We start from the raw sequence: 25,481 nt of genomic DNA on the forward strand, positions 1-25,481 counted from the left end.
ACACACAAGGTTCGATGTCAACTATGGGTCACAACCCAGCAGCCCGCCATCATCATCGGAAGATTAAAGAGAGCGGCGGCGTGACAAAAAGCCGTTACGTACCGTCGCGGGCAGAACAAAGGCGGATTAAATAAAGTCTGAGGGTGCACGTGGGCGCATGGAAGATACTTTAAAGTGCATGCATGTTGCATGACAATACAATGGATGATAGCGCAAGTCAGGGTAAGAATGAGATGGTGAGACACTATAATCCAAGGAGGGGATCAGACAGATGAAAAAGAAAAGGGCAGGTGATAGCTTTTTGGTTATTTTTTCCCAGAAGGCAGTCAGTCAGAAGAGAAGGCAGATGGCCAGCGAGTGTGACAGAGAGGAAGCAAGCAGGAGACACCATAAAATGAGAGTGTTCTGCTCTGATACGCTCGGGTAAGAGTAACATAGCTAGTGGGTGTGTTTTTTTTTCTTAATACTTTACACATCCATGACGGTGGAACATTTTGGACTTCATTCAAAGAGGGATTTCTGGCACAAAGAACATCGTGGTGGTGGCGGTATCGTGTTTTTGGGATGATTGGGCCAATTCAAAACTAATAGTGATCGCACAAAATTAGAAAAATGAATGTCAAATAAACCCTACTAAGAAATCTGAATTTTATTTGGGGTTATCAGAGGTCCTTGAAATGTGGCAGGGTGGAATAGGGTGCCTGAAAGTGTCCAAAAGTGGCATGGCAGTTAAATAATTCTCATACAAGACAGTGAACTATTTTACACACCAGAAAAATCTCAATACAATTTAGATGCTACGTGTAAAAGGGGAGAAAAAGTATTTAAATATATTAACATCCCTCAACCTTAACTTTTTGGGCAATCTTAAAAAGAGAATCACAGAGATCCCGCAAGATCACTACTTTTCTCCACAGTTGAATATTTTAAAGTCTTACTGTGTCTTGAGAGTCGCATTTCTGGCAGTGGCATGTGAAATGATATTGGTCCTCCAGCTGTTTCTGACGTTCTTCCGTCAATGACAGCGTCTCTATGTAACTAATTGTTAGCTAAACACAGAAAACAAAAACATTCAATTCAACATTGTGCAGACATTTCCTTCATTCCAGAGCTCAGTGACTCTGTGGAGTATTTCTGTGCTCTTGTGCACTCAGTACCTCCTCTGCCGGTTTGATATCCCGAACAGCTCTCAGGTGTAGCTTCGTTCCTTCAAACACCATCACACAATTTGGCCTGCAGTCGTGGTTAAGCAGCGATAAACTGAGGTGACATCATGACGTGGGAGGGGGGATGTGAAGAGTGAGGAGAGATGGTTTGAGGGGGAATAAGAGATAAGCCATGTGCTAGTGAGAATCACATATCTGTCTTTGCACCTTCAGCATAAAATAAACAAAGTTTGTTTTCCTATGTATTTTTTTTTCAACAGGAACGAGAGGATGGTGCCACTGGGCAACTCTAAGTAGTTGTGACTGTAGCAGCGTGGTGAGTGTAAAGGTAAGTCCATTTATTGGTTGTATAAATGTCCAGTATGAAGGCCAGTCTCAATAAAAGTGGACTGACCTTTAATGTAGGCTATCCATTTCCACTTCTGTGACAAGCTGCCCCAGTTTTATTAGCCATTTTAGCCCGCTTGCAGTCATCATGTCACTAAATTCACTATGCTGAGGAAGCAACTAGTCATTTAGACAATGTTAGGAAAGATGGACCTCTTTTAATTGTTTCCACTAAAAAAACAAACTATAAATTGTTTTCAGGCATTTATGGATGCACTTCTTGGTCCATGATTCTGATGGATGGCACAAGACTGAAGGCTCAAATGATCCATAAAGTCAATGAACGAGTTGATGAAATGCAGACAAATACACATTTGGGTCAAGATGAGCGCTATGCTTCCAACATAACAAATGTCACTCTTTATTTTTCAGTCTGTCTATTCGAAGTCGCTACTAGTGCACACAAGCAAGCCAAGAGACATTTACTCCATTTCTGTCAAAACAAAAGCTTATTTCCCATATGCATAGTCACATTTCAAAACAGTGTCAACAAAAAAAAACACTTGATTGACTTCCTAAGGAGTTTTTTTACACTGCTTTTTTTTATGCTGTCAGTAAACTGATTATCGGATGACTGGAATAAATATTACGCAGAGTGAATTTGAAACATGCAACAAAATGTAAAATACAGATAGGTAAGCCAGAAATGTGAAAAGGCATCTTCTACCCAGAAGACAAGAAAAAAATTGAAGACCTTTGTGTTTATGATCCCCTTGATTATTGCTCTCATGCTTTTTGTGTGCGTGTGTTTGTGTGTTTTTGAATGTACCTTTGTAAAGCCATCTGCAACCTGCTGGCTTTGTTCTACAACCTACAATAGGGGCGATCCAGGTTGAATATCAACTAGGAATCAAGGGATCCACACAATGCTTTTATCTGATTAAGCAGCACCTCCTTAGCATACTAATTAGTTGAATGAACTAAACGACAACAAGCATTACCAGTGTGTGCTGGCACTCCTCGAAACTAACTGTTGCTTAACATTGTGGCCACATAGGTAAACATAGAAAAGGCTTCCTGAGAAATATTTTCAAGAGCTAGTTTACTATTACGATACAGCTGCAAGCTAAATGCCACTTTTTGTTTATCAGAACTCTTGCCTGATATTTAAAGGTTAAAGATATCAAAGGTTAAATTTGGACACACTGTTTATGATATTTAAACATGTCTGTAACAATTTAACATAAAAGCATTCAACGAGTACAAGATACAGACCTTTACGGAGCAAGCTTTTTTTATTTTTGTCAGCCCATTTAGTAGCAGGCTATGAAAAAAAAATGGGATTGTATGATTTTTTTTTTTTGTGAGGTTCCTGGAGTAACATATTGGATGGACGGTAAATGAGTTACCGTGCTATTATCTGGTTCAGAGAATGATGTAATAAATTAAATTCAGAGTACAGATAGTGTGCTCTGTCTTTCAGGTCCATAGTGTGATCACTTGAACCTCACTCTTTGGGGGTACACTATAGCCCAGGAATAATGAACAGAGCCTTACCCATGTAATCCTTCTTTCCTGGGTGAAACCATGGTTGCTAGGCAACACAAAATATGAATAGGCAGGGGACCATCCCGACAACAGGCCCATCTTTAATGGACAACGCACACACACACACCGACACACATGGTTTGGCTGAGCTGTGATAAAACTACTGTGACCATCTGACATCTCAACACTGGCCAGATAATCTGGCTGGGATACCTGCAGTGTGTGTGTGCGCGTGAGTGTGTGTAGAAGCTCCAACATGCCAGAGAGGGCCAATTCCCAGTTTATTCCCCTTCGTCTTGATACTGGGATTACAACGTGTTGCCCCTTGCTGTGTGTTGAGTCACAGCAGTTGGAGTCAAACCTCGAGTAGATCTCCATGTGTCCTTAACCCTCAACACAAGCTGTCAAGTTTTCAACTTTTCTCCTCAACACAAAAGAGGGAGAATAACATTATATCCTCAGTTATGTGGACTTCAAAAGACTGTCAAGAAAATAGGCATATGGGCGCATCCGCAAGCGAGTGGGTAAAGGGTATGCGGGGTCGTTTCGGTTGCTGTCAATTGGCTGTCAACTTGAGAATTGCATTTGAATTTGATGCTACTGTTCTGTGCGTGATCCGAAAGTCAGCGCTAAGAAAATTAGGAGTTATATTGGAGCTGAAGCTATTTAGTTAGGAATTCTACACATGAGGCCCTTTGTGCATGTGTGTGTGTGTGTGTGTTACCTGGGATACAACCCAACTCCAATCTCTTGCAGCTCTCCGTCACTTATGGTGAAACAATTACACGTCACCTGAAGGACAAAAACAGGGTGAAACAAGAAGATAAAGAAAAGGAACAAGATTAGACTAAATTGCTTCAGGAAACGAAACATTCTTTTCATCGTTTGTTTTGATCATTTTCAAACAGACTTTGGCACCTCCAAACCTTTTATTGGGTTTGACTTGCCAAATGTTTTATGCAGATAAAAAAAAACTATGCAAATTTTATGCTGGAATTTTTTTTTAACTTCAAGGAAATCAGTTCAATAAAACACTACATCTGCTGATCAATCAAATAATCTCGAATACAAAGCAAAATCCGAGGTGCAGAACTGATTGTGGGCATGGAGTTTGTAACAGAGGAGGTCCAAGAAATTAAGTGCTGCCAACCACAATAATCAACATATCATAAATTTAATTGCAGCCAATCAAAGCTGGCGATGAATATCTTGATAAAATAGGACATTTCTAAAACTTGGCCGTTGACATTATTTTCCCAACACTTGCAGCTGATCCATTTACGCATCCACCTGAGTCTTAATAAAACCACTTACAAGCCTCTAGTGTGACTTTGTAAGGATTGACAACAGCGGAGAGGATCGTCTATGAGACATCTGGGGGGGGCTCTTATCAATCCATCTCAACTCAATATATATATATATATATATATATACATACACGTATATGTACGTACGTTGTTTACAATGAAATAAAAGGATCCCCGAGGAAACAATAAAGCGCACATTCATAGCAGCAGGTTTTCATTGCGCATTGATGTGCCTGGTAGAATTTGAGCTGCTGTTCACAATAGACATCATTAGAGAGTGCCTTCACTTTCCCACATTGTGTCTGGAACGCATTGCTGTGTCCGGCACACGAAATATATGTGCTCTTAATACTAGGTGAAAAAAGGACGGATGCGAGACGGAAGAAGGACAGATGAATAACGAAGTGAAGGGTGTGGTGAGAAGCCCATGGAGTGGAAAATGGGAGAAAGGGGGGCATTCCGGCTCGAAAATGTCACGCACCGAGGGGGAAGAAAATACTAAATGTCACATTTTCTTGCGTTTGATACCTTTTTTAACCTTATTCAGCAGGTTCTGAAAATTGTCACAGTCGACGTTTTTTAAAGCATAATGACACATCTTTGAAGTTGAGTTTCAATTTTCAATTTGTCAATTTGGTGGAACATCATGGAAGTCAAGCGCTCTTCAGGGCCCACAATTCAGAAATCAAACTTTCACAAAAACCTCAATTCAGTGACCAGTTGGTCGACACTCGTCAATGGGTGACCATTCCCTGACCAGTTCAGAAAAAAAAATGCAAAATATGTTTTGTACTGTACTGATTAATGGAAAGAGAGCTTAAATGTGCTTACAAGTATACTCAGGCTGTTCTGGAACATAAATCTAATTTTACAAGTCTGTCGTTCGATATTTTGTAAACCTTTAAAGCATCCAACACTGCTCCCCAAAGGGTGGTTTGAGCTTGTTTTCTCCAATTAGATGCATTCCGAAAAAGTATTCACGCAGCGGTAAATGAGCTTAACAACATCACGTTATTGACGTTCGGGAGCCGCATATGGGTGTCCCACTTCTAAGTAGTAACTAGATGTGGGTTGGGGATGCTGAGAAGCGATAGAGAGTCGTCTCATGTCGGAGCCGCTTTGCTCGCTTCTGTCATGTCTGTTCAAAGAACTCGCGGGTGGGTGCTTTATGTCTTTAATGGGACTGGAACTGGGAAACAGACCTACTTCCTGTCAATTTGACAAACACTACAAAGGCCATTAGACACGACGAGCGGTTGTGTGTGGCGTGTGCAAGCGCTCTAATAATGCTCCGATAAAGTATTTATGACTTAATCATTGCTTTCTCTTCCCTCCAAAGACATACTAACATACCCATAAACAACAAAACAAATCATCATTAAGCCATCCTTCTTGTATGCTGTTGCTGAGCCACAACAAAGCTTTTTTTTTTTTATTTTAATCATCGTTAACGTCTTGCTCTTTCTCCGCTATCAGTTGTGTTGACTTCCTGTCATTCTAATTGGGCCGTAGTTCCAAAATAAGCACATTATTTTTGCTGTCTCTATAAATAACTTTCAATTCTGCTTTTATTTCTTGAAATAGCTCTGGATTGAGTGTCACCGATACATATTTGGGACAATATTATCACTTTGGCTTTTTTTGTGTGTATTATTTCTGTTATTCAAAAGAAAGGGTCAGCTTCAACAAGGGACTCAGTCAAATCAAAAAGACCAAAATACAAGTGGAGTGTTTTGTTTGTTTTATCTATAAGTGGCTCAATTGTTTCGACACTCACAAATGTGTCAAGTGACTGATGAAAACGTCCCTCACAATAAAGCTTGTTAACAAAACGCAGTAATGTGAGAAGACACAAACATAAGGTACATTAAACACCGATTATTATTTATGAGCAAATACACAAAGATATTACTCAACATCACTTGGCCTGGGGCATATGTGACAGAACATAAGATTGCCCCGTCTTGCTCTCGAAGGACTCATTTCCATGTTGATACTGAATCATCTCAAAGAATAAACAGGAAAAGAAAACTGCCATGTTTCGTCAACTTGGTACTTACCATTGGCTGAACGAGCCACATACACACACACACACACACGTGGATGAACGAACGAACGGCCACACGCAAACACTGCAAACGCATAAATCTCAACGAGCAGTTTATCACTCATTCATTCGTAGTCACGTTTCTGCCCATATATGTCTAATACAGGTTAATGCCCAAACCATATAGATGAGTTCAAAGCCTTTCACCCAATTGTGTTACTAATTGTGTTAACATGATTCCACATAATCAGACTATCCTCCTAAAGGTCACATTCTGAATATCATTATCAAGGCTGTGTGCGAGCTTGCGGTATTCTACAAATGCATCTTCCCATCATGTTGGGGATATTTTCTGAAAAATATGGACCTTCAAAACAAGTGTGTGCACAGCCTTAGCGTGTCCAGGGAAAGATACAATTGAGAAGGATGAGATATGACTGAAGATAATGTAAAGATGTTATTGTTTTGAGAGCAGCGTTCTATTAGGTAATCTTATTGTTCTGCATGACTGCTGCCGCGTTGTCTGAATGAAAAGCTCTTTCATTAAATCCGAAAGCAGCACTCAGTCTCTCGCATCTTCAGTACGCATCCGTGGCGTGGAGTAAGCTCCAACACGATCCCATCGCTACAAAACATACAGAACATATCCAGCCTCGGTGCGATTGAATTGCAGCTGATATATGAAGTGCAAACACTAGTCCCTTTTCCCACTTCCAATAAGGATGATTTACAAAGGAGGCTGAAACCTGCAAGAAGGATTTTCAGGATATATCTGAGAAGGCAAAGATTACCTCAAGGCATATTTGAGGAAGTTAAAAATATTCAGCTTTTTAAAGAAAATCTTCTTCATCTACCCTTATTATGCATGCTATTTCAATGTATTTTATATGATTAAATTAATACTTAATTTGGGATTTTTTTCAATCAATTGTACCAAGTTTCAATAACTTTGTAACTTTGCACCATAGTCCGTCTTATTGTTTCTTATTTAGTGTTTTTGTGAAAACTAAATAAATGACAAGGATTCAAAACTATACATAAAAAATAGAGTGATGGGCATAATAATGATAAAAAAAAATTGATGAATCATGCCTCAAATCAATTAAAGTAAGGTAAAATACACTATTGGCTACATCAAGGGTTGAGAGAGGTCAGAGCCAATCCCAGTTTACTAAGTAAAATTCAGACAACAGCCAGCATTAGTTGCTAGTCACTTGGAGGCAGAGCATAAAAAAAGACAAGCATTTCCACTCACATACACACTATCACCGCTCCCCAGGTCTGGTCAGGTGAGTCTATCACTACACCAATAGAGATTAGCCTCAATTAATTTGTGGTCTAACAAAGAGCAACATGACACCACCTCTGGGAAGCTAAACTACATCCACACAGACCTTTTGCTCTCACACAATTCCACAACTGAATGATTGACATTTTCCTACCATTGCTCAAGGACATTTCAAATATGCAGACATAGACAAATTAATGCATAGTCATAATTAAAATATCATTATAATAATGACACACACTCTCTCATCCTGGGTTTGCATAACTATAATTACAGTATCTCCCAAAACTAATAGCACGAGCACTAATGCCTTCTCCCAGCGACTAATAGGTTCACTTCTTTGTTGAACTGTAGATAAAAACGATGCTGACTGCAAAGACTGTTATCTTGATGCTGAGTCTGTCAGTATCCTTTAGTTTTCCAATGAATATGCTCAGCCAACCTCTAATTTGATGGAGCCCATTTGCCATGGGAGCTGTCTGTCAATCAAGAGGTCGACAAATCCGCATTTATCTATAATCTGCTTTATTTGAGAAAAAAAAAAAAGCCAATGGACAAATTTAAAAGGAACACGGCTCTGCATGAGAAAGACATGAAAACTAGCGACTGAGACCAAAAACTCATTAGATACCTGTCAAATGGAGTAATGAATTAAGTGAGAAGGGCATACTATTCTGGCGCTTTTACACTGTTATTTTGCAAGCAGTGGATTTCGCCTGCCATCGACAACGGCCTCACTTTTTCGACCTTTGTATGCGACACAATTTATGAACTGCGGTCACACTCCATTGAACTCAAAACAGAGACAGACATTTGTTAAAATCACCAAGGCAGTGGTGTGCTGAGGAACTTTCTAATGGGTAAAGGAAATCTTGGCTACAAAAAAAAGGCGATTTGAGTGAGTGTTTCTGCACCACTCTGTTATGTATTCCAAAGTACCGGCAACCTGAGCTGTCAGGTTACTACCGATTATGGGATGACTTTTTAAATTCAAGATTCAAAGCGTTTATTGTTATATGTACAAAAGGAAAGCACCTTTCTAGAACAAATTGTACAATGAAATTTTGTCGCTGTCCGTTAAAGTGCCAGACAAGGTAAAGAAGATCAAAAGACATATGTTGATAAGGTAACTATCGTTTGGACTCGATTCCCTTGAGAACTCATAACGTGACACTCACCAACTTGAGTGTCCTTCACACAAGAGATTAGTGTGGAGACAAGCAATTTGAGAATTAGCTGAGGAGTGACTTGAGTGAATACGAATAACTCCAAACAATAACCGAGCACACTTTAGTTGTGACAAAGGCCACATTGAAGTTGGGAAACCAAACATTGGCAAAAAAGGAGCCTTGCAAAAAATGTTTTATAGTTCAGTTTAACTGTTGGAATCTTGTCTTACTATGACACGTCAAAGTGACTATGCAAATAAGAAGGGCAGCCATTTTTAAATGCATGTTAATAGTACCCTTTAAACATGTTAGGATCATAAGCACAGTGGTTTAAAATCATCTGAGTCGGATGCTTGGAGGTGACCGTGCAGTGTAAACATTATGTGAGTCCAAACAATGAAAATTGCTCTCATCCATCTTTTTAAGTGTGCAACTATGTGACGAAAGCTTCTTACAATGTGGGTCGTTGATGCTAGACTGACATTAAAGCAATGACAACTGTAATATTATGCAATGGTTGAACGCCTTCAAGGTTTGAAAACAAAACATGAGTGTTTTTAAATTTTACTTTACAAGCAGCGACTATTGTGCAACTAAGTAAATAAGCAAATGTGCATTATTTATAAATCCGCAATGCGAGTTTTGTTCTATGGCGGTGCTATCCCATTCAAAATTCATGCTACTCAATAATTCATTTATCTATTCAAAGTTGGCTTATTAAACTCCGCAGAACAAATGCAACAAATAGAAGTAAGCTCTCACTGATTGTTACCCTGGGAGGGACACACACTCTTACTCCACACACACCCACACGACTGTTAATTAGTGGAAAGTCACAGATGATATTTTTGTCACAGGAACAAACGGTGAGCCCTATGGGCAGAGAGGAGATTGGCTAGAGTGTGAAAACAGATGCAGGCTGTGATGAACACAAAATGATCGAGAGTGAGGGAGGGAGGCATATGAAGGAGAAGAAAATGAAAGCTGTGTTTAAAAGTCAATGGGGATGAGTAGGAGAAATCTAAAATCTGAATGAAAACAATATTGGCAACATCTTGCCCTGTGCCCCTTCATTATGTTTGTTTCGTTTTATGGTTTTACAACAGTAGGACTGGAAAAAGATTCCTGGAACTCCAACAGGTCTGATAGTTCAGAGAAATTGCTCACCGCTTTGATTCCACTGAGCAGTAAAATTGGGAAAACGCAGACCAGAGATGGCCATATTGTAAATATTTTTAGTTTTATTAGTAGGCTGAAATGCAGACATTTTTAGGGCTACAGTTGATTTTGCTTCTAAACCAACATCCAGCTCACCTGTGACATTAATAAGAATAAGCTGTACAGAAAACGGATGATGAATGGACAGGCAAATCTCAGAATTCAATCAATTTTTTCCTTTCAACATTTTCCGACCACCTGCTGTGTTGTCTTAACAGAATCTGATTTACTGTCCTAGACTGGAATAAAATATCTATTCTACATAAAATCTGCTCTGGTCATGTTTTCAAAAGGAAGGTATCGTTTGTACTTCATACGATAGCAAAGGCATTCTAGTTCATCCTGTCACGGCAGAATATTATAGTGGTGTCAAAATAAAGCAAGGGAAAAGAAAAAAGAGAGGACTAGATGATCCTGCTTCAGGAAATATGGCTCACACACACACGCAAACACACACACCTGCAGGGAGGGCTTAGACCTTTCGCTAGCAGTGGTTAGAAGAATAATCCTCCAGTCTCCGCACCAGAGTCACAGCCCCAATCCTCTTCTGGAAAATAAAGACTCTACGTCTTAGTCACCATCTCGTGTCTTTGTCAACGTAATGACACTGCCTGTCAAGTGGTAGAGCTCCCAATACAGAGCGCCTAGCAATAAAACATGAGCAAAACAGCCCACACAGGAGCAACTTGTGTATGTGTGTGTTGTCGTTTGGACCACATCCTAGAAGATCCTTTTCTTTCCTGCTCAGCGGAGCTCACGCACAGCAGCTGTACAATTGCCCCGGCAGGTTAATCCCCGACACCACTAGGAATGCCGGGGTAAGTGCGCATGAACGTGTCAAGCATGCTCGAGTCTGCCCGGATGGATGCGGGTGTTTTATTTTGAAGTTGCCTTAGGAACTGTTGGTCTTACCAAAAGCAACAAGAATCAGGAGCAAGTGGAAAAAAACAAGAGGAAGAATCGTGAGTAATGAGGAAAAGTCCTTTTGAAGCTCAACTTCTCATAGCTGGTCGACAAATCCACAACAGACCACTTTTTTTTGTTCTGTGCATATGGTAATGATCAATACGGTAGCCAAACAAGCAACTAGCAACAGTTTGTGTCGTTTTTACCGTATCTGCTCGACATGCTTGGACCTGGTTTAAAAAAAAAAAAAAAAAAACATCAATAGCAAATCGCCTAACTGCACTTATCTTTCTCATTCTCTCCTGTTCCCCTCAAGCTCTACCCTTCATCAGCTCATTGCGGATTCCTTCAGAGAGGTGAAGGCCTTCAATAAGCACTCTGCACGGCATGATGAAAGGACGAGGAGGAGGAAGGGAGCTAAAGAACTTGGGGGATGGGCGTGCTGAGCAAAAATTGCCGTGCGGAATAAACGATCGCAAACTAATCTGTGAGATGTCAGATAAGCGCTTGAGTGCGGGGAACCGCCCACGCAGACGGGAAAGGGGGCTTTTAATTTTATATCCCTGCTTCAAATAAAATGATTTAATGAGCTTCAATTGAGTCCATTTTTTTTTTGCCTTTCATCATCACAGATGACCTTGGTTGATGAGAGAGAAAATGTTACCAAAGAGTAGCTGTGAAGCGAGGAGATACCCTTGACCAGCAAGGACGACACTACAAAGTGTTTATATGTGTGTTAATGTGCAAGCAAAGAAAAACTAATACATGGTAGCACCTGCCTCGCCATCTGTCATGCTACTCACTTGTGCTCGTTCCATCTCAGTCTGATCATCACTATGAGTTTCAAAATTGGTTTGCCCATGGTCAAATGACACCACGGATGATACACTTGAATACTCACAACCATCTGATACATACCATTGTACATTGACCTTACCCAAAGTATTAGGAGAAGCGATGATCAAAATAATATCTCTTGATGTATCAAGACGTATACAGTACATGCAGAAGGAATTTGGTGTTGAACTAAAAAGTCTATGTGTATTAATCCAACGAATCACATGGTCAGAGTAAGGTGTTAAAATGAATTTCAAAAATTCAATTTCAATTAATCTAAAGGAATTGCTCAGATTCCTCCAGTGCATTAAAGGCACTGCTGGTTGCGCTTAACAGGAATACGGTCATTAGTTTCTGTTGACTACAATCCCAAATGGACGCATCAATGATTGCTTGACCTTTAACCGGGGAAAACTGAAAATCAGGCTTGGATCTAGTCGATGTGGAAAAACTAGCCATTGACCCAATGTGATGACTAATGGCGCATACAATCGTGAACAGCCATGCAGGAAGAAACATTTGTATTCATTAAACAAAAAAAGAATACGCCCTAACAGAGATACATTAGCATTGCATCACAAATGTGATTTTCACTGAGGCAGCAGTTGTTTATTAAAGCATCTTCTCTCAAGGGGGGATTATCTCGCTCCCTCTCACACAAACACACTGCAGACTCAGGGGCTTCGCGGCAGGAGTCAATTAGAAGCGCTCCCTACTGTAATTACACCATGTTAGATATCCCACCCCACAGGGACATTGGTGCTAGAGTGTTTGTCCTTCCGCTTTTCATCTTCCCCAACTGCGATTAGTTCACTTTCATCAAACAAATTTATTCTTCATTCATCAGAGAAACAGGAAGAAAATGTGTTGTGGCCAGCACACATCCACACACACACACAAACAAGGTTAGACATGGCTCTCAATCCATCTGTGCAATACTCCATTCATCTCACTATCTCGTCCTGCTGGCTTTGGATCAGAAAAAGTGCTGACGACACCCAGTGTGCTCTGCAAGACCGGGTCGATACAAAAGGGGCAAGAAAAGATGTCTCACACACATACACTGTTAAAGGAGAATTAAGAGAAACTTCAGGACAAAATATACGCACAATCCTGAACATTTCTTTTAGTTTGCAAAGTCGTAGTTTCTCGTGGGAATGCGACATAATGTGCACTTAGAAGAGGAAGTGAGCTGTTAGGATGAGAAATTGTTTTGACACTACAAAGTGATATCGAGATGTAACATAATGACTAGGCTCCAGTAAGTGTGATTCAAAGATAAATACTCCATCTCGAGCGCCACACAACCAGCAATCTGTAGGCTCGGCTTTCACGTAGAGAACGTCGACAGCTGGCCTGGCTGTAACCCAACAACAAACCCAATTAGCAGCAAATCTAAAAGCATGCAAATGAAAGCGTCATAAATTAGCTGTAAAACCTTTTGGTCATCACACCGAGATTGCCAGGTTTGGCATCCACGTTCCAAATAAAACCAAAATTTGCGGTTTATGATTTTTGGGCTAATCAAACTAATGAGATGAAATAAGACTAATTAGATAGATTTATTGCTGTTGGTCTGAGGATGACGTCCCATTTGGATGGAGCCAGACTTGTTGGTTGTAGTCTTGGCTGAGTGGCGGCGTGTATTGCCAAATTGGGCGCCAGTTACAGCAGGAACATGTAAATGGGAATCACACAAATGGTGTTACACATTTGAATATTAATGTAAAATGAAAAACAGTAATTTCTGGATTTGTGTGTCTAATAAAAAGAATCTGAAAAAAATTTGGACAAAAATAACATGCAACACATGTTGTCAAGTGATGCTGGTGATGCTCTAGCATCATTTTTAAGTACCGGAATTTGTAGGAGGAACGACGCAAAGCGGCTCAGTTCTCAGAATGTTGGTGATCCGCAAATAAAGATTAGACCCCTGCTGACGAATTTGACCATGAACAGCGAATTAGATAATATTTTATTCACATCTTCATCGGCACGAAATCACGAACCTGACATGCTTATCGAGAGGTTAATAACTGAATACAGAAGGCTATGATAATGTTTACATGGACGCTTTTGAAAAGACCAGTGGTTGCTTGGCAACCTCTGCGATGAGCAACTCAGGTCAAAGACCCCGCTGAGAAAAATTTAAAATCCCACTCAGTCAAGTGGAGACCTCAGTAAAGGCTGGGGATTCGATTCAAAACAAGTAAAGTAGGCTTTTAAGGGTGTGCTATTCAACAATCCTCGTGAACTACAATAATGAATATGTAGAAGAGTAGCTGTCAATAAAATACTCATGTCAGTTGAGTGCCAACGGTGAAAAGTTTACAAAGTATTACTTTTGAGAAAAAAAAAAGTTAAGTGATTTGCTTTAAAGGCTCTTGAGCTTCACAAAATGTATTTAGTCTTTGTTTTCATGATTGTAAAACTGTTTTGCATCCTTGATAAAAAGCAGCGTCATAACTGTTTGTTTACCTGAGTTGTATGGGTAAGCACAATGTAGCTAAGAAATCGCTTTTTGACACTTTCCTTTGGAGAACATTAAGGAAATCAGACATAATAGCAAACATTTGCATTTTGTATTATATCAGCTTGTATCCGTGTTTCCAATCTATCCAAACAAGTGCAAAACAGTAATCAATGCAAATGCTGCAGCAAGAGAAAGCATATGCAGATAAAGTCCGTGGGAGGACAAAATGAGACGAGAGAGAGTGAATGTGGCAGCTGGAGTCAAAATCTGCCCATTAAGTGAAACGACGCTGCCAAACACAACACAACAACGCAGGAGAATCAAGCCTGGCATATTGCTGATGAAAATGACTTTGCAGAACTTTGGAATGACATCCAGATTCACTCCTACTCTTTTTTTCCTGAAACTTCTCTTTGTCTCACCTTCACTCCTTCTTTGTAAGACCGCACGCAGTCCATCTGTAAATCCCTTCCAGTTATGTTGTCTGACTTAATTGATGATGGACAAGCACTAATCCGCCGTGCGTGTGGCTATGAGTGTGAGCGATTACGTAAAGCCTGAGCTAATTAGGGACAATGGCAAAGCCGAGGAAATGTTCACGAGATAAGGATGAGCGCTAACATATTCACACGGGGATTACTGTAATAAGTTCACACACTGACACATGAGTCTAGACACTAGCTGGGACCGAACAAACTAAAACTAACTAAATAACTTTCTGGGTACAATTTTGGGTCAGGAAGTGCTGTGGCGGCATTAAAGGGTCGAGCAAGACAATAGCTACAGGGAATTGTAACATCTGTGCAACAAAAGGAACAGAAAGGGAAGACAGAACATGCAAACTCCACCTAGGAATGTTGGAACTGGAATCGAACACTGCACCTCTGAACTGTGGGGCGGACGTGGTAAACAGTGTGACACCGTACCGGTGACGCTCTTCATAAAACAGAAATAATAATAATTATAAATAAATGCATTTTAAAAAAGTAATTAATAAAGCTGAACATGACTTGCAGTTCTTGTTTAGAGAATGATGACAACTTTCCTATTTGTCGGGTTCGAGTGTCTGCATTCTATTTCAGAGCTCAACAGCTAGCAAATACTTGTGAAGGGAATAAATTACTCCTCCGCACAAACACTAAGTCACACTCGCAGATCAACTCCACATCTGTCGGCAGAGTGAATCACGCCCACACCAAGATGTGCACAAGCTTTAAGACGAGAACGCAGAATTAGCTGGGAAGATGCTGCTTACCCGAGGGAATGTGTGAGTATGTGAATGTGAACTTCGACCTACCTGTGCTGTGCATGCAGTTTCGCCGTCTTTGCTTACAACAGCGAAAACAGGGATTGGATGTTTTTAAGACATGTTAGAAAGCCCTTGTTGATAAGATCATGAATAAACTTCTATTAACAATGCCTGGCATTTTGCGGTAGACGCACCCAAAGAACCTACGTAAACTGATTTGATATCTCCTATTTTTAATTTTGGGTTGACTCAGCGCAGGTAGTGTATTTTGGAAAAAAAAATACAAGTGGTCCTTCAAAGCAGAAAATGACGTTCCAGCTTTTAAACAATATTAATAAACTATTTTAACCATAACTAAATGTTAATGGATTGATAATGAATCAGCAGCAACTCCTCCGGTTGTTATTATTTGGACTTGAAAGCCAAAGTGTGACTAGCACTGATCACTTTTGTCACACTACAGATTTTAACCGTCAAAACTAGACATCAACGACATTGTACGAGATTTTGTACAAATCGCTTTTTCTCATTCTCCCATCGGTCTTTGTCAGAGATGTGACCGCAGCATCCCGACTCTCGGCCCCGCCTGGAGAAAGGAAATGATGGCGTGTCAGTGACGTGGGTAAATGATGGTCGGACGGAAAGGCTGCGGCAAGCAGACAAAGAGAAGACGACACGGAGGAGCTGCTTAGGAGTCGTTTATATGTGAGCTGATTTTATGTGGAGACATGCGAGCTGCACGAGCAATGCGGTATTGCCGCTAGTGCCGAACGTACTTTCCTAGCTTTCTCAGCCACACCTTCATGCACTACGAGAAGGATTTTACTCCGGGAGCCTCCACAGCTCTGTCGTCACAGTCATCTTGATGTCGCCCAAGTTGTCAAAAGAGGACTTAGTGATGAGCCCCTTAATTCACACGGAAGTATATCTTTCGCGACACCAATCCTGGAACTTTTTCGAAACACCTCATTCATACACAAAAATGTGCAATTCAATCATGAACATAGAAACCTGTACACTCCAAGTACACAGAGATGTCACATGAGGGGACGTAGCTTAAGGGAAGCAATAAAAGATTCTTCAGTCAAATCTCATCTGTCAATGCTTATTGCAGTTTGTCCAACAAATACACACACACATTGCCAACATCCAACACACAAAAGCGAATCACTCTGCCTCATTACTCTTCTGGGATTACAAAATGCAGTAACGATGCAGTTGTATTACTCCATTCTTCACGTCAAGAGTGTGTTTGAGATGCAATATACGACCATTGGTGAGACGGCGTCCATTAGCATAAAGAATGATTTTTATGGTACAAAACCCTGACAGTTATACATTACTCACTGTAACGACCTGCATGATTAAGCTCAGTGAATAGTTCAAGTATACAATATCAAACTCCTCGTTTGTTACCGCATATCCAAAAGGTGTGCTGTGAGGACTAACAAGAAAGGAATGAGAATTGATATTGAAGGGGATGCACTTGGAAGGCAGGATAAAATAAAGTAATAATCAGCAGACTTCCTCTTCAACAGATCGATCCGGTGGCCAAACACCATTTACAAGTCCCTCTTAGCACATTACGGATCACAGCGAGACTATAAACATGGCATTTGAAACAGCTCGTGTAAATGTCCCTGAGGTAATTGTTTTTTGGGCAGTTGCTATGGTAACCACACATACGAAGTTAATTCATCTCATCGTTGGCACTTTATCACCAAACTACCTGTGTAGATGTGTGTCAGTGTTGGCATGTGTCGGTTAATGACTTAATTCTACAGCGCTGTGCCAGCCACTACAATTAACTATCTGGAAAGGACGAGACGCGGCTTTCAGCGATAGCTCCGCAATCTGCGCTGCGGAAAAATACAGGCTCCATCCATATTTGATGGGAGACATGGGTATGGACGGTGCACAGAGCGGTCCTGCATATGCAGATCAGCAATCGTAAAGAACAGTCGCTGCGCCAGCCTGTCAGAGTGCGCAACAGAAAAGTAATGAGTCGTGCCAGAGAGTCAGGAAAGCCGCATATGCAAGGGCACTACGACCTCAGCCAAGATTTAAACATTTGTTACAGCTACAATCAATGAGCCAAAGGCTTTGATCAATGTTTGTCGCTAAAGTGTGGATAGGTTTGTTTGTACAACTTTGATCGGGGAAGGGCAACTTAAATGATGGCCCACAATTTCTCATCAGTGCTACTAGGGGGGGGTCACAGAGGATTTTAAATATGGACAGCTTAAGATATTTCTTTTTTCGATTATACATTTTGAATGCATGTATACAAGATCCATTAATCCAACAAAGGGTTGGAAGCAAACTATATGCCTAGAATTATAAATGAATGAATGAATGAATGAATGAATGAATGAATGAATGAATGAATGAATGAATGAATGAATGAATGAATAGGCTAACCACGTACTATGAGAGAGTTTAAGACCGAGCGTATGAACTAAGACACATCTGCCATCTAGTGGTGATTGTTGCAATTACTACTGAAAACTAAACTCCTGAAAAGAGGATTTGGACTCGCTCTTCTCTCCATGCTGAGAAATAAGAGGCATGGTGACATTAATAGCCTTAAAGGGCCTATTAATAGCCTTAAACACTTAACACAACAATGCATACGACTCCACATACACACTGTACACACTGCGAGTCTAATACGAGTGTGTTACTGAACTAACAGCACCAGCAGAAAGTTCACAGCTTTAGTAATAGGATTATAGAGCGCGGAGGCTCGGAGAGATAAACCCATCAATGGGGGCTAAGAGACTTGGTGGGATTTGTACGACTGGCCAGCAAACATCAGCGTGTGGTGGTTCTCCACATGGGGATACACATGGAAGCAGAGGCAAAAAGAATATTTGCAAATGCTGGCAGGAGTTCCGTAAGGCCTCTCTGAGCATGACACAACTGACATGTTGAGGAAAACAAAAAAGTTCAAGATGGACCCTGCCTCTTACCTGAATGGTCGGACAGACTTCAGCATAGAAAAGTAGTTGCACAACTAATTAATTAAATGAATTAAAATTGAATTACAAAACTAACCCTCGATGCTTGGATCATCCCTTGTGATACTTTGCGATGCCTTGCAACCGATTTTTGTGGTTGCCGTTTTTGGACATTCAGTCGTCAGTGTGTCCCACGTAGTTAAAAAGCATATTTACTTGGGTAGACATCAGATAAGTGACTCAGACAATTAGACTAATTGAAAGTGAATCATTTTGCGCTTGTGGTGATCTGCCAAATGTTCCGTGGTCACCAAAACCCTCTTTTAAATACGGGAAACAATCTGCCTGGGTGTTTTTCCAAACAACAAGCAAGGCTGCAGTCCTCTACGCCTACAATTCCCTAATAAAGTGGCCGTACGGGTAAAAACAACTCTTCCCATGAGCACTTCATGTAAACATTTGAATTCACTCACCATGAAAAGAAAACTGAGAATGTTGTGTTGATATATTTTGGTGAAAACATTTCAACCACTAACTGATGTCTCATGTCCACTGTTTAGCCTCGCTAAATTATTTTAGATCTTTTGTCAAAGGCCATGCAAGTTAGTGCCTGCTATTCGAGATCATAACTCTTACCCTACATGTAATGTTGGGGAATAAAACCTCATCCTTGAAATGATCATCAGAAATATTTTTCATCTTCTGTAAGAAATGGTTGAAAAATTGCCACCACCAGCAGGATATCAGGCCTCTTATTATTTTTTTTTACATTTCCAGTTGTGAGACATGGTTTCCTGCTCTTTGAATAGCTCTGCCATTTCTTGTCCTTGCACATTATTCATCCTCTCTCTCTAAACAGTGCCGTTCACTCCTCACCTCCCTTTCCACCAAATACGGCACAGTTCCCATCGGAATCTTGAAACGCATTTAATCAACGTATTTTCCTGCCGTCACAATCCACAATAACTCCATATCTCACCCGAGATATTATGCAAACGCACGTTCACCGTCAAGCTCCATGATATTCAATCAATTAGGGAAGGATGTAGAAATCTATGCCTTGTTGTTGAGGCTACACGCTGCAAATATATTGTCGGCGACAGCTCTGTGAGCTTTACTTCACACATTAACAAAAATGTATTCAATTGAACACGTGCAGCTATTAAAATTGTAATGTATATTGCTCTAAGTGTTGAACAGCCAGACCATGGAGCTTGCAGCAGCCTGTTGCCCGTTTCGCCGCTTTCATGCTAACACTTGAATTCACCTGGCTGCTTTCAATTTTTAAATTATTCGTGTGCATCCGAGCATTTCGAAGGTACAACAGTCTCGTGTTGATTACAATGGCCCCGCGGTCGTAAAAATGTTAGAGTCGCGCATGTTTGCCGATGATTGAGCAGAGCCACACAAACACGTCCTTGTACATGTAATGAAATGTGGTTTGAATTCCAGTGAGGAAAGACCCCAGGTTGTGCCGGGAATAAGCAGACACGCACAAACACGCGGAGGGATCCAATGGCAGATGCAAGCATGATCGTGGACATATGTTGGTGTGCAAGCCAAGCTCAGTAGGGAACACTAAAGACAATAAACAGTTGCCTGTTGCGGTTCTCACTGGGCTTGTTTAGTGCTTCTACAAGGGAGTTGCACTAAACAAGGGAGTTGTGAGCTGCACAGAAGCTAACAACTCATCGTGCCTTTAGCTCACCTTAGCGATCAAGTCAAGGGGCTGCGGCAGGGCCGATGTCATTTCCGGAGTCAGTTCAGGCACTTCCTGTTGTAGGTACATCTCGAGCATGGATGCCAGCTGAGACAGACCTTGTTTCTTCTGCTCGGACATGGAGCTCAGGTCTACATACACACACAATTCCGTTGATTGGTGGTGTGTCCGACAGAGACAATTTGCACGTTTTAGGGAACACATACGTGATTCATGTTCGTAGAAAGAGTAGAGCTCCTCACTGGCGGTCTTTGCTGGATTCATCTAAAAGATAAGAGTTAGAAAGCAGTTTTATTTTCGCAGTATCCGAATATTCCCATTTTCATTTTACCCAGGACGATCTTTTTGTTATACGAACAGATGGGCCCATTCGAGTCGCCTGTTGAAGTGCAAACATGACAGCAACAAAGCAGCCAACAGCGGCGAAATGAACTGCAAACTAAATGAAAATGATCACCTCTGACAGAGTCGTCCATCTGTTAGGGAGGTCCATTAAAACAAAACTAGTATACAAAATATTACCGGGATCAGCACAGCCGTGGTGATGCTCCTTTAATTTAATTTTAAAGACCAACAATAATATAATATAATATAATATAATATAATATAATATAATATAATATAATATAATATAATATAATATAATATAATATAATATAATATAATATAATATAATATAATATAATATAATATAATATAATATAATATAATAAATAATTCCAGAGGTGTGCGTACCAAAGCAAAAATGAGTCTTGCAGCCAGTCGGACGGAGTCGGTAGGGATTCTGGGAAGGATGCTCCGCAGACATTTGCACTCCCTCTTATGGTCAGACCATGCTTGTTTCTGTGTGGTAGAAGAATTTCGACAAACACTCCAGAGAGCACATGTTCACGCACACACGAGTCTTATATACCTGACAGGTGATGTTGCAGTAGCGAGCCATCTTGCACTGGGAGCACCGTAACAAGGTCTCATGCCTTGACATGAGAAAGAGACATAATACACTAATTATAGTCGACTGAGCTCCGAGATGAGCACAACAGTGATTAGAAAAAATAGATATATAATTATTATATACAGTGATGATAGACTTCCCGTTGGTTGTATACACATCCACGCTCAATTCATTTTGATCACATTGTGTTCCCTGAGAGGGTTTTCAAGACTCAAACGTATCATCACTCACATTTTACTTCATCTTTGTATTTGGCAGAGCTTATTGTGCCCGCTAACTTTTGGCCATTTCCTACAAAATGTTCATAACATCACCCTGTTATCTACCAAGCCATCTTTCAGATTTGAATCTTAAAAGCAATCTATGAGATAAGCACTTCCACCTCACTCCACTCTGATGCTTATTTTTATGTGTTTTTATTGCCGGCCTTTCCAGGATGCTTGTTAGTCTGATAACAATCCAGAGCAGTGCGGTTTTTGTCCACTCCCTTGGGCCAAGTACAGAGACACTGGGGAAAAGAATCGTTCAAAAGCACACACACACACTGGCGCACACTGTCTGAGTCATACAAAGTGTCAGGAATAGGATTGACTTGTAGAGTTGTGTGAAGGCTGCAGTAAGATGTAGCTACAGTACAGACCGACACAGATATGCTTACAAACAACGCAACATCTAAAAACAAAATGTCCATTGAGTTTAAAAAAAAAAAAAAAGCATTAAAAACAATGCTTACAAAATTGCACTAAAACTCTGCTGTGCAAAAATGTGTGTTTCTTTCCTTGTGGCTTTTTTGCGGGTTTTCAGATTTATGGAGGCACCACAGAGAGATAACAAAGCTGGCAAAGTGCAGCAATATGAGAAACGCTATTTGTTTGGTTGCTCTTGCAACAACAAATCCAGTACGGTCGCCTCGCAGATAAAATGATAAAAGAACAAAATACAGGTTCATTACTAGCATTACATTATTTGTCTCTGGAATAGAATATTAAAGGGGAATTATCAATTTTCATTTGTTTTTGTTATCTTTGTGTTGTAAACCAAACAGTAGCACATTAATTAAATGATCGGGGGGGGGGACAATGAATGACAACTTGTCTGAGTCTTGTATGCTTGAACCAAATCCATATTTTGAAGTGAAGGCTTATCATACAGCATATGGTCTAAACGACAATATAATAGGAAAACATGCTTCATTCTTCTATGCCAGTATTAGTCACATGACTAGTATTTCCTACATGGGCCTATCAGTGTGGGACTCGACTCGGGCGCCGCATTTGGCCCCCAGAGTCTATAAAAAAGGAACTAAAATAGCAGCATTTTCTGCCCCCACAGAATGTCACTTATCACCATCCTCCATCCATCTCCTCCTGTCCTCCCTTTCCAATCTCCAATTTTATAGGCCTCAGCTAGGGTGAAGGTTGGTACTGAAAACACAGCTATTCTTGTCGTGCAGAGACAGAAGCCACCCACGGTCGAAGAAAGCCAAAACGGCAGCGTGAGACACGGGGGCAATAATAACAACAGATAGAGAGGCGAGCCAGAGCCAAACTCTGCGGCGCTCTGCTTAACTTCAGCGAAGCCACTTAGCTTAAGTTACACACTTAACGTCCAGTCATATCACAAATTGCTGCGGGCGGCAGGAAATCCCACCATCAGGAAGACTGATGTTGACCACAACCTTATTTGGGGAAAGGTTTCTCCAAACACTCCAGACAATGTGGGAAACTAACCACATGTAGAATAATCCTCAAATATGTTCCACCAAAGCAAGCACTCTCCTCAGAGAAAGGTCTGACCCCATCGACAGTCACGTTGCACCGAGGGAAGGGAAATGTGCTGTGTCAGCACGAATCGACACCGCAGCGAGAACAAAAGCCGAGGAGGTGCCACTCACGTTTAACGAGGAGGAAAATCAATGATTCGCCCATGTTAAACGTGATTAAAGGGAGATAAAGGTGTAACCTAGCAACAAAGGCAGAATTGACGATTACTGTACATCCATTCATTGATGATTCCAATTAGTCCAAGTGGATCAGCTCTACCAGTAAAGATGAGTAGTTTATAACGTTTCCAACTTGCCATTTCGTAATTAAATATTTAAACATTGAAACACTGAGGACAGAATTTCTTTTTACATTTATTGAATTGTATTTTTCTTTTAATTTTTTTGTTGGTTTTTACTAGAAATAAAAAACATTACAGCTCTCTTCTAAGATCTAAAAAAAAAAATAATCATCCAACTGAGCGTAAAAGCTTAACAAATAAGAGGCTGACCAGCATTTAGGAACAGACTGCTTGTATAAATAAGCACAACTGAAGCAAAAACAGGAAGACAAATACAACAGACTACTAAAAAAATAAACTGATGAGCATCACTTCATATTTCTATCCAAAGCCAGTAATCATTTCTAATGGTGTGCATCGCTCTCACCTTCAGCCATTTTTCCTTCATTAAGCTCCCTCTCAACGTGCTCCCTTTTAATCTTTTTTTTTTTCCCTCACTTCAATTCCCTCCTTTCTCCCCCTGGTGCTATCCTCTTCAGATGCCCTGTGAAGTTGACGTCTCGTGCATGGCAGGTCCAAGGTTGAAACGCTGGCACGCTATGAAAACTCATGAATAACATTAAATGGCTTTCATTACCAACACTGAATTATAAAGTCAACCATCATCAGCCTGCCTCGTCATCTTCCTTTCAGTCTTCAAGATGTAGAGTGAAACAATTAGTCAACTAGAAATTTAATACAAAATTAAAAGAGCTAAGAAAAAATTAAACAAGTTGCTGGGGGGTGGGGGCTGGAAAAAAAAGCACGAGAATAACAAATGGGATGGACATTCAGTTTCGGCATGAATGTGCAAGTGCTTAAAAGCGGGCACTAAAGAGTACATGTTTTTTTTTTTTTTTTTTAAAGTTCATCCTATCAGACGCTTAATTAGCGCTAGTGTGTTATGTATGTGCATGCTGCATGGTAATTAATTTCCCCACAGTACCGAGCGCAGTAAGGTAAAAGCCGTGAAAGCCTTTTTTGCATGCGCGTGTTTTAGATTATTAATTTGTGTGGTGTTTTTTTCTGAGGTGTCCGATTGCGCTTGGGTGGATTTTCTGCATCATGCTGCGACTTTCACTCACACGACAGCCATATAATACATGTTCATTAGATACAAACATAAGTTAATTCATGAATCCTACCATCCAGTATTTGTGGGCCAACACACACCATTTGCGACTATTGTTAAAAAATCTAATTTTTTTACAGTCTTAACTTTAAATATGACAATAAATGCACACGAGGCGAATACTTCAGTAAAGCCAAGTCATAAAACAATGATAAATTTTGGAGGATCTGGTCTGTGAATGGATTCCGGTTCTGGTTGCACCATAATAAATTTCAATTTCATTGTACCTGCGCGTATGATGAGATAAAGGCTTTTGGATATCCTCTCACTCTAAAGTACTACATCATTAAAATTGACTCCATGTGTGTGTGTGTGTGTGTGTGTGTGTGTGTGTGTGTGTGTGTGTGTCGTTTCAGTGAAGAAAAAGACGCCAGATGTGTGGCATTGAGAGCAATCTTGCTGAGTTCTTAATAGCTGTTTGGAAGATGATTCACTAACACCTGAGGGAATTCATATGGGGTTGTGTTATATCGTAATGACGCAAAGACAGCTTAATGCAAACGCACACACATGCACTTAAAGACCTAACCTTCAGAAAATGTGATTCCCCCCACTCTCCGTGTTTATTAGCTGTAAGGTATGTTTTTAAGTCCTTACGTATGCCCTGATCACATCAGAAGATTGAATCACTTGATTTCAAGCATTGCATCTCGTGATCCAAGATCTCTGTAATGCATTAAGAAGTAAGAAGAAGCGCATCCAGATTGTGTCTTTTTTTATTCCAACACGATAACTTGACTGATTTTAACAGAGCGCCTTAGACCGCTCGGCCAGGCACTTCAGTCGTTTGCCATTATATTTCTTGTTACTACATCATATTACATTTTCTACGAGAAGCTGTCAAACAGGAGGAATGGATTGTATTTACCCTGAGGGACACTTCATTGAATAAGCCTTTGATGCAAAAATAGTTTATGTTCGTCAGTGCGTGGCTTTACCACAACAGACTTAACTGCAACGACTTCCTCTAGTTCAGAATAGAACACAATATTAACGACATTCTTGGAAATTCAGATAAGGCCCACATTTCCCCATTGTGGGATTGATAAAGATTATGTAATGTAAAAACAGGATTTCGGAACCGAGCCCTGCCACGGACCCTACCTTGACACCAATTACTATTTTTCTTTAAGCCA

General features: G+C 40.5%; 1 protein-coding gene and 1 long non-coding RNA gene across 4 annotated transcripts in view; one reads left to right on the top strand and one right to left on the bottom strand.

Annotated features, from left to right (window-relative positions):
• smyd3 (SET and MYND domain containing 3) overlaps positions 1 to 25,481 on the bottom strand; it is a 31,436-nt gene that overhangs the window by 3,657 nt on the left and 2,298 nt on the right. The window contains exons 2-9 of one of the 2 annotated variants that reach the window (XM_088372213.1): positions 21,129 to 21,192; positions 20,951 to 21,058; positions 20,422 to 20,479; positions 20,204 to 20,346; positions 3,766 to 3,833; positions 3,051 to 3,140; positions 1,158 to 1,260; positions 939 to 1,049 (exon numbers count right to left, since the gene is read on the bottom strand). In XM_088372213.1, the coding sequence (XP_088228339.1) occupies positions 939 to 1,049; positions 1,158 to 1,260; positions 3,051 to 3,140; positions 3,766 to 3,833; positions 20,204 to 20,346; positions 20,422 to 20,479; positions 20,951 to 21,058; positions 21,129 to 21,192 (745 nt within the window). The remainder of the gene's footprint in view (positions 1 to 938; positions 1,050 to 1,157; positions 1,261 to 3,050; positions 3,141 to 3,765; positions 3,834 to 20,203; positions 20,347 to 20,421; positions 20,480 to 20,950; positions 21,059 to 21,128; positions 21,193 to 25,481) is intronic. The other variant, XM_088372212.1, reaches the window with a different exon arrangement.
• On the top strand, positions 139 to 11,572 carry LOC148400791 (uncharacterized). 2 transcript variants are annotated; one of them, XR_015857784.1, is made up of 4 exons: positions 139 to 222; positions 320 to 423; positions 1,427 to 1,494; positions 11,293 to 11,572. It is a non-coding gene; the product is annotated as an uncharacterized LOC148400791 (long non-coding RNA). The 2 variants fall into 2 exon arrangements; XR_015857783.1 differs by having other exon boundaries at positions 194 to 423.

This window comes from Syngnathus floridae, chromosome 3 (genome assembly GCF_059516105.1).
Source record: "Syngnathus floridae isolate MCC-2025c chromosome 3, RoL_Sflo_1.0, whole genome shotgun sequence".
NCBI classification, from domain to species: Eukaryota; Metazoa; Chordata; class Actinopteri; order Syngnathiformes; family Syngnathidae; genus Syngnathus; species Syngnathus floridae.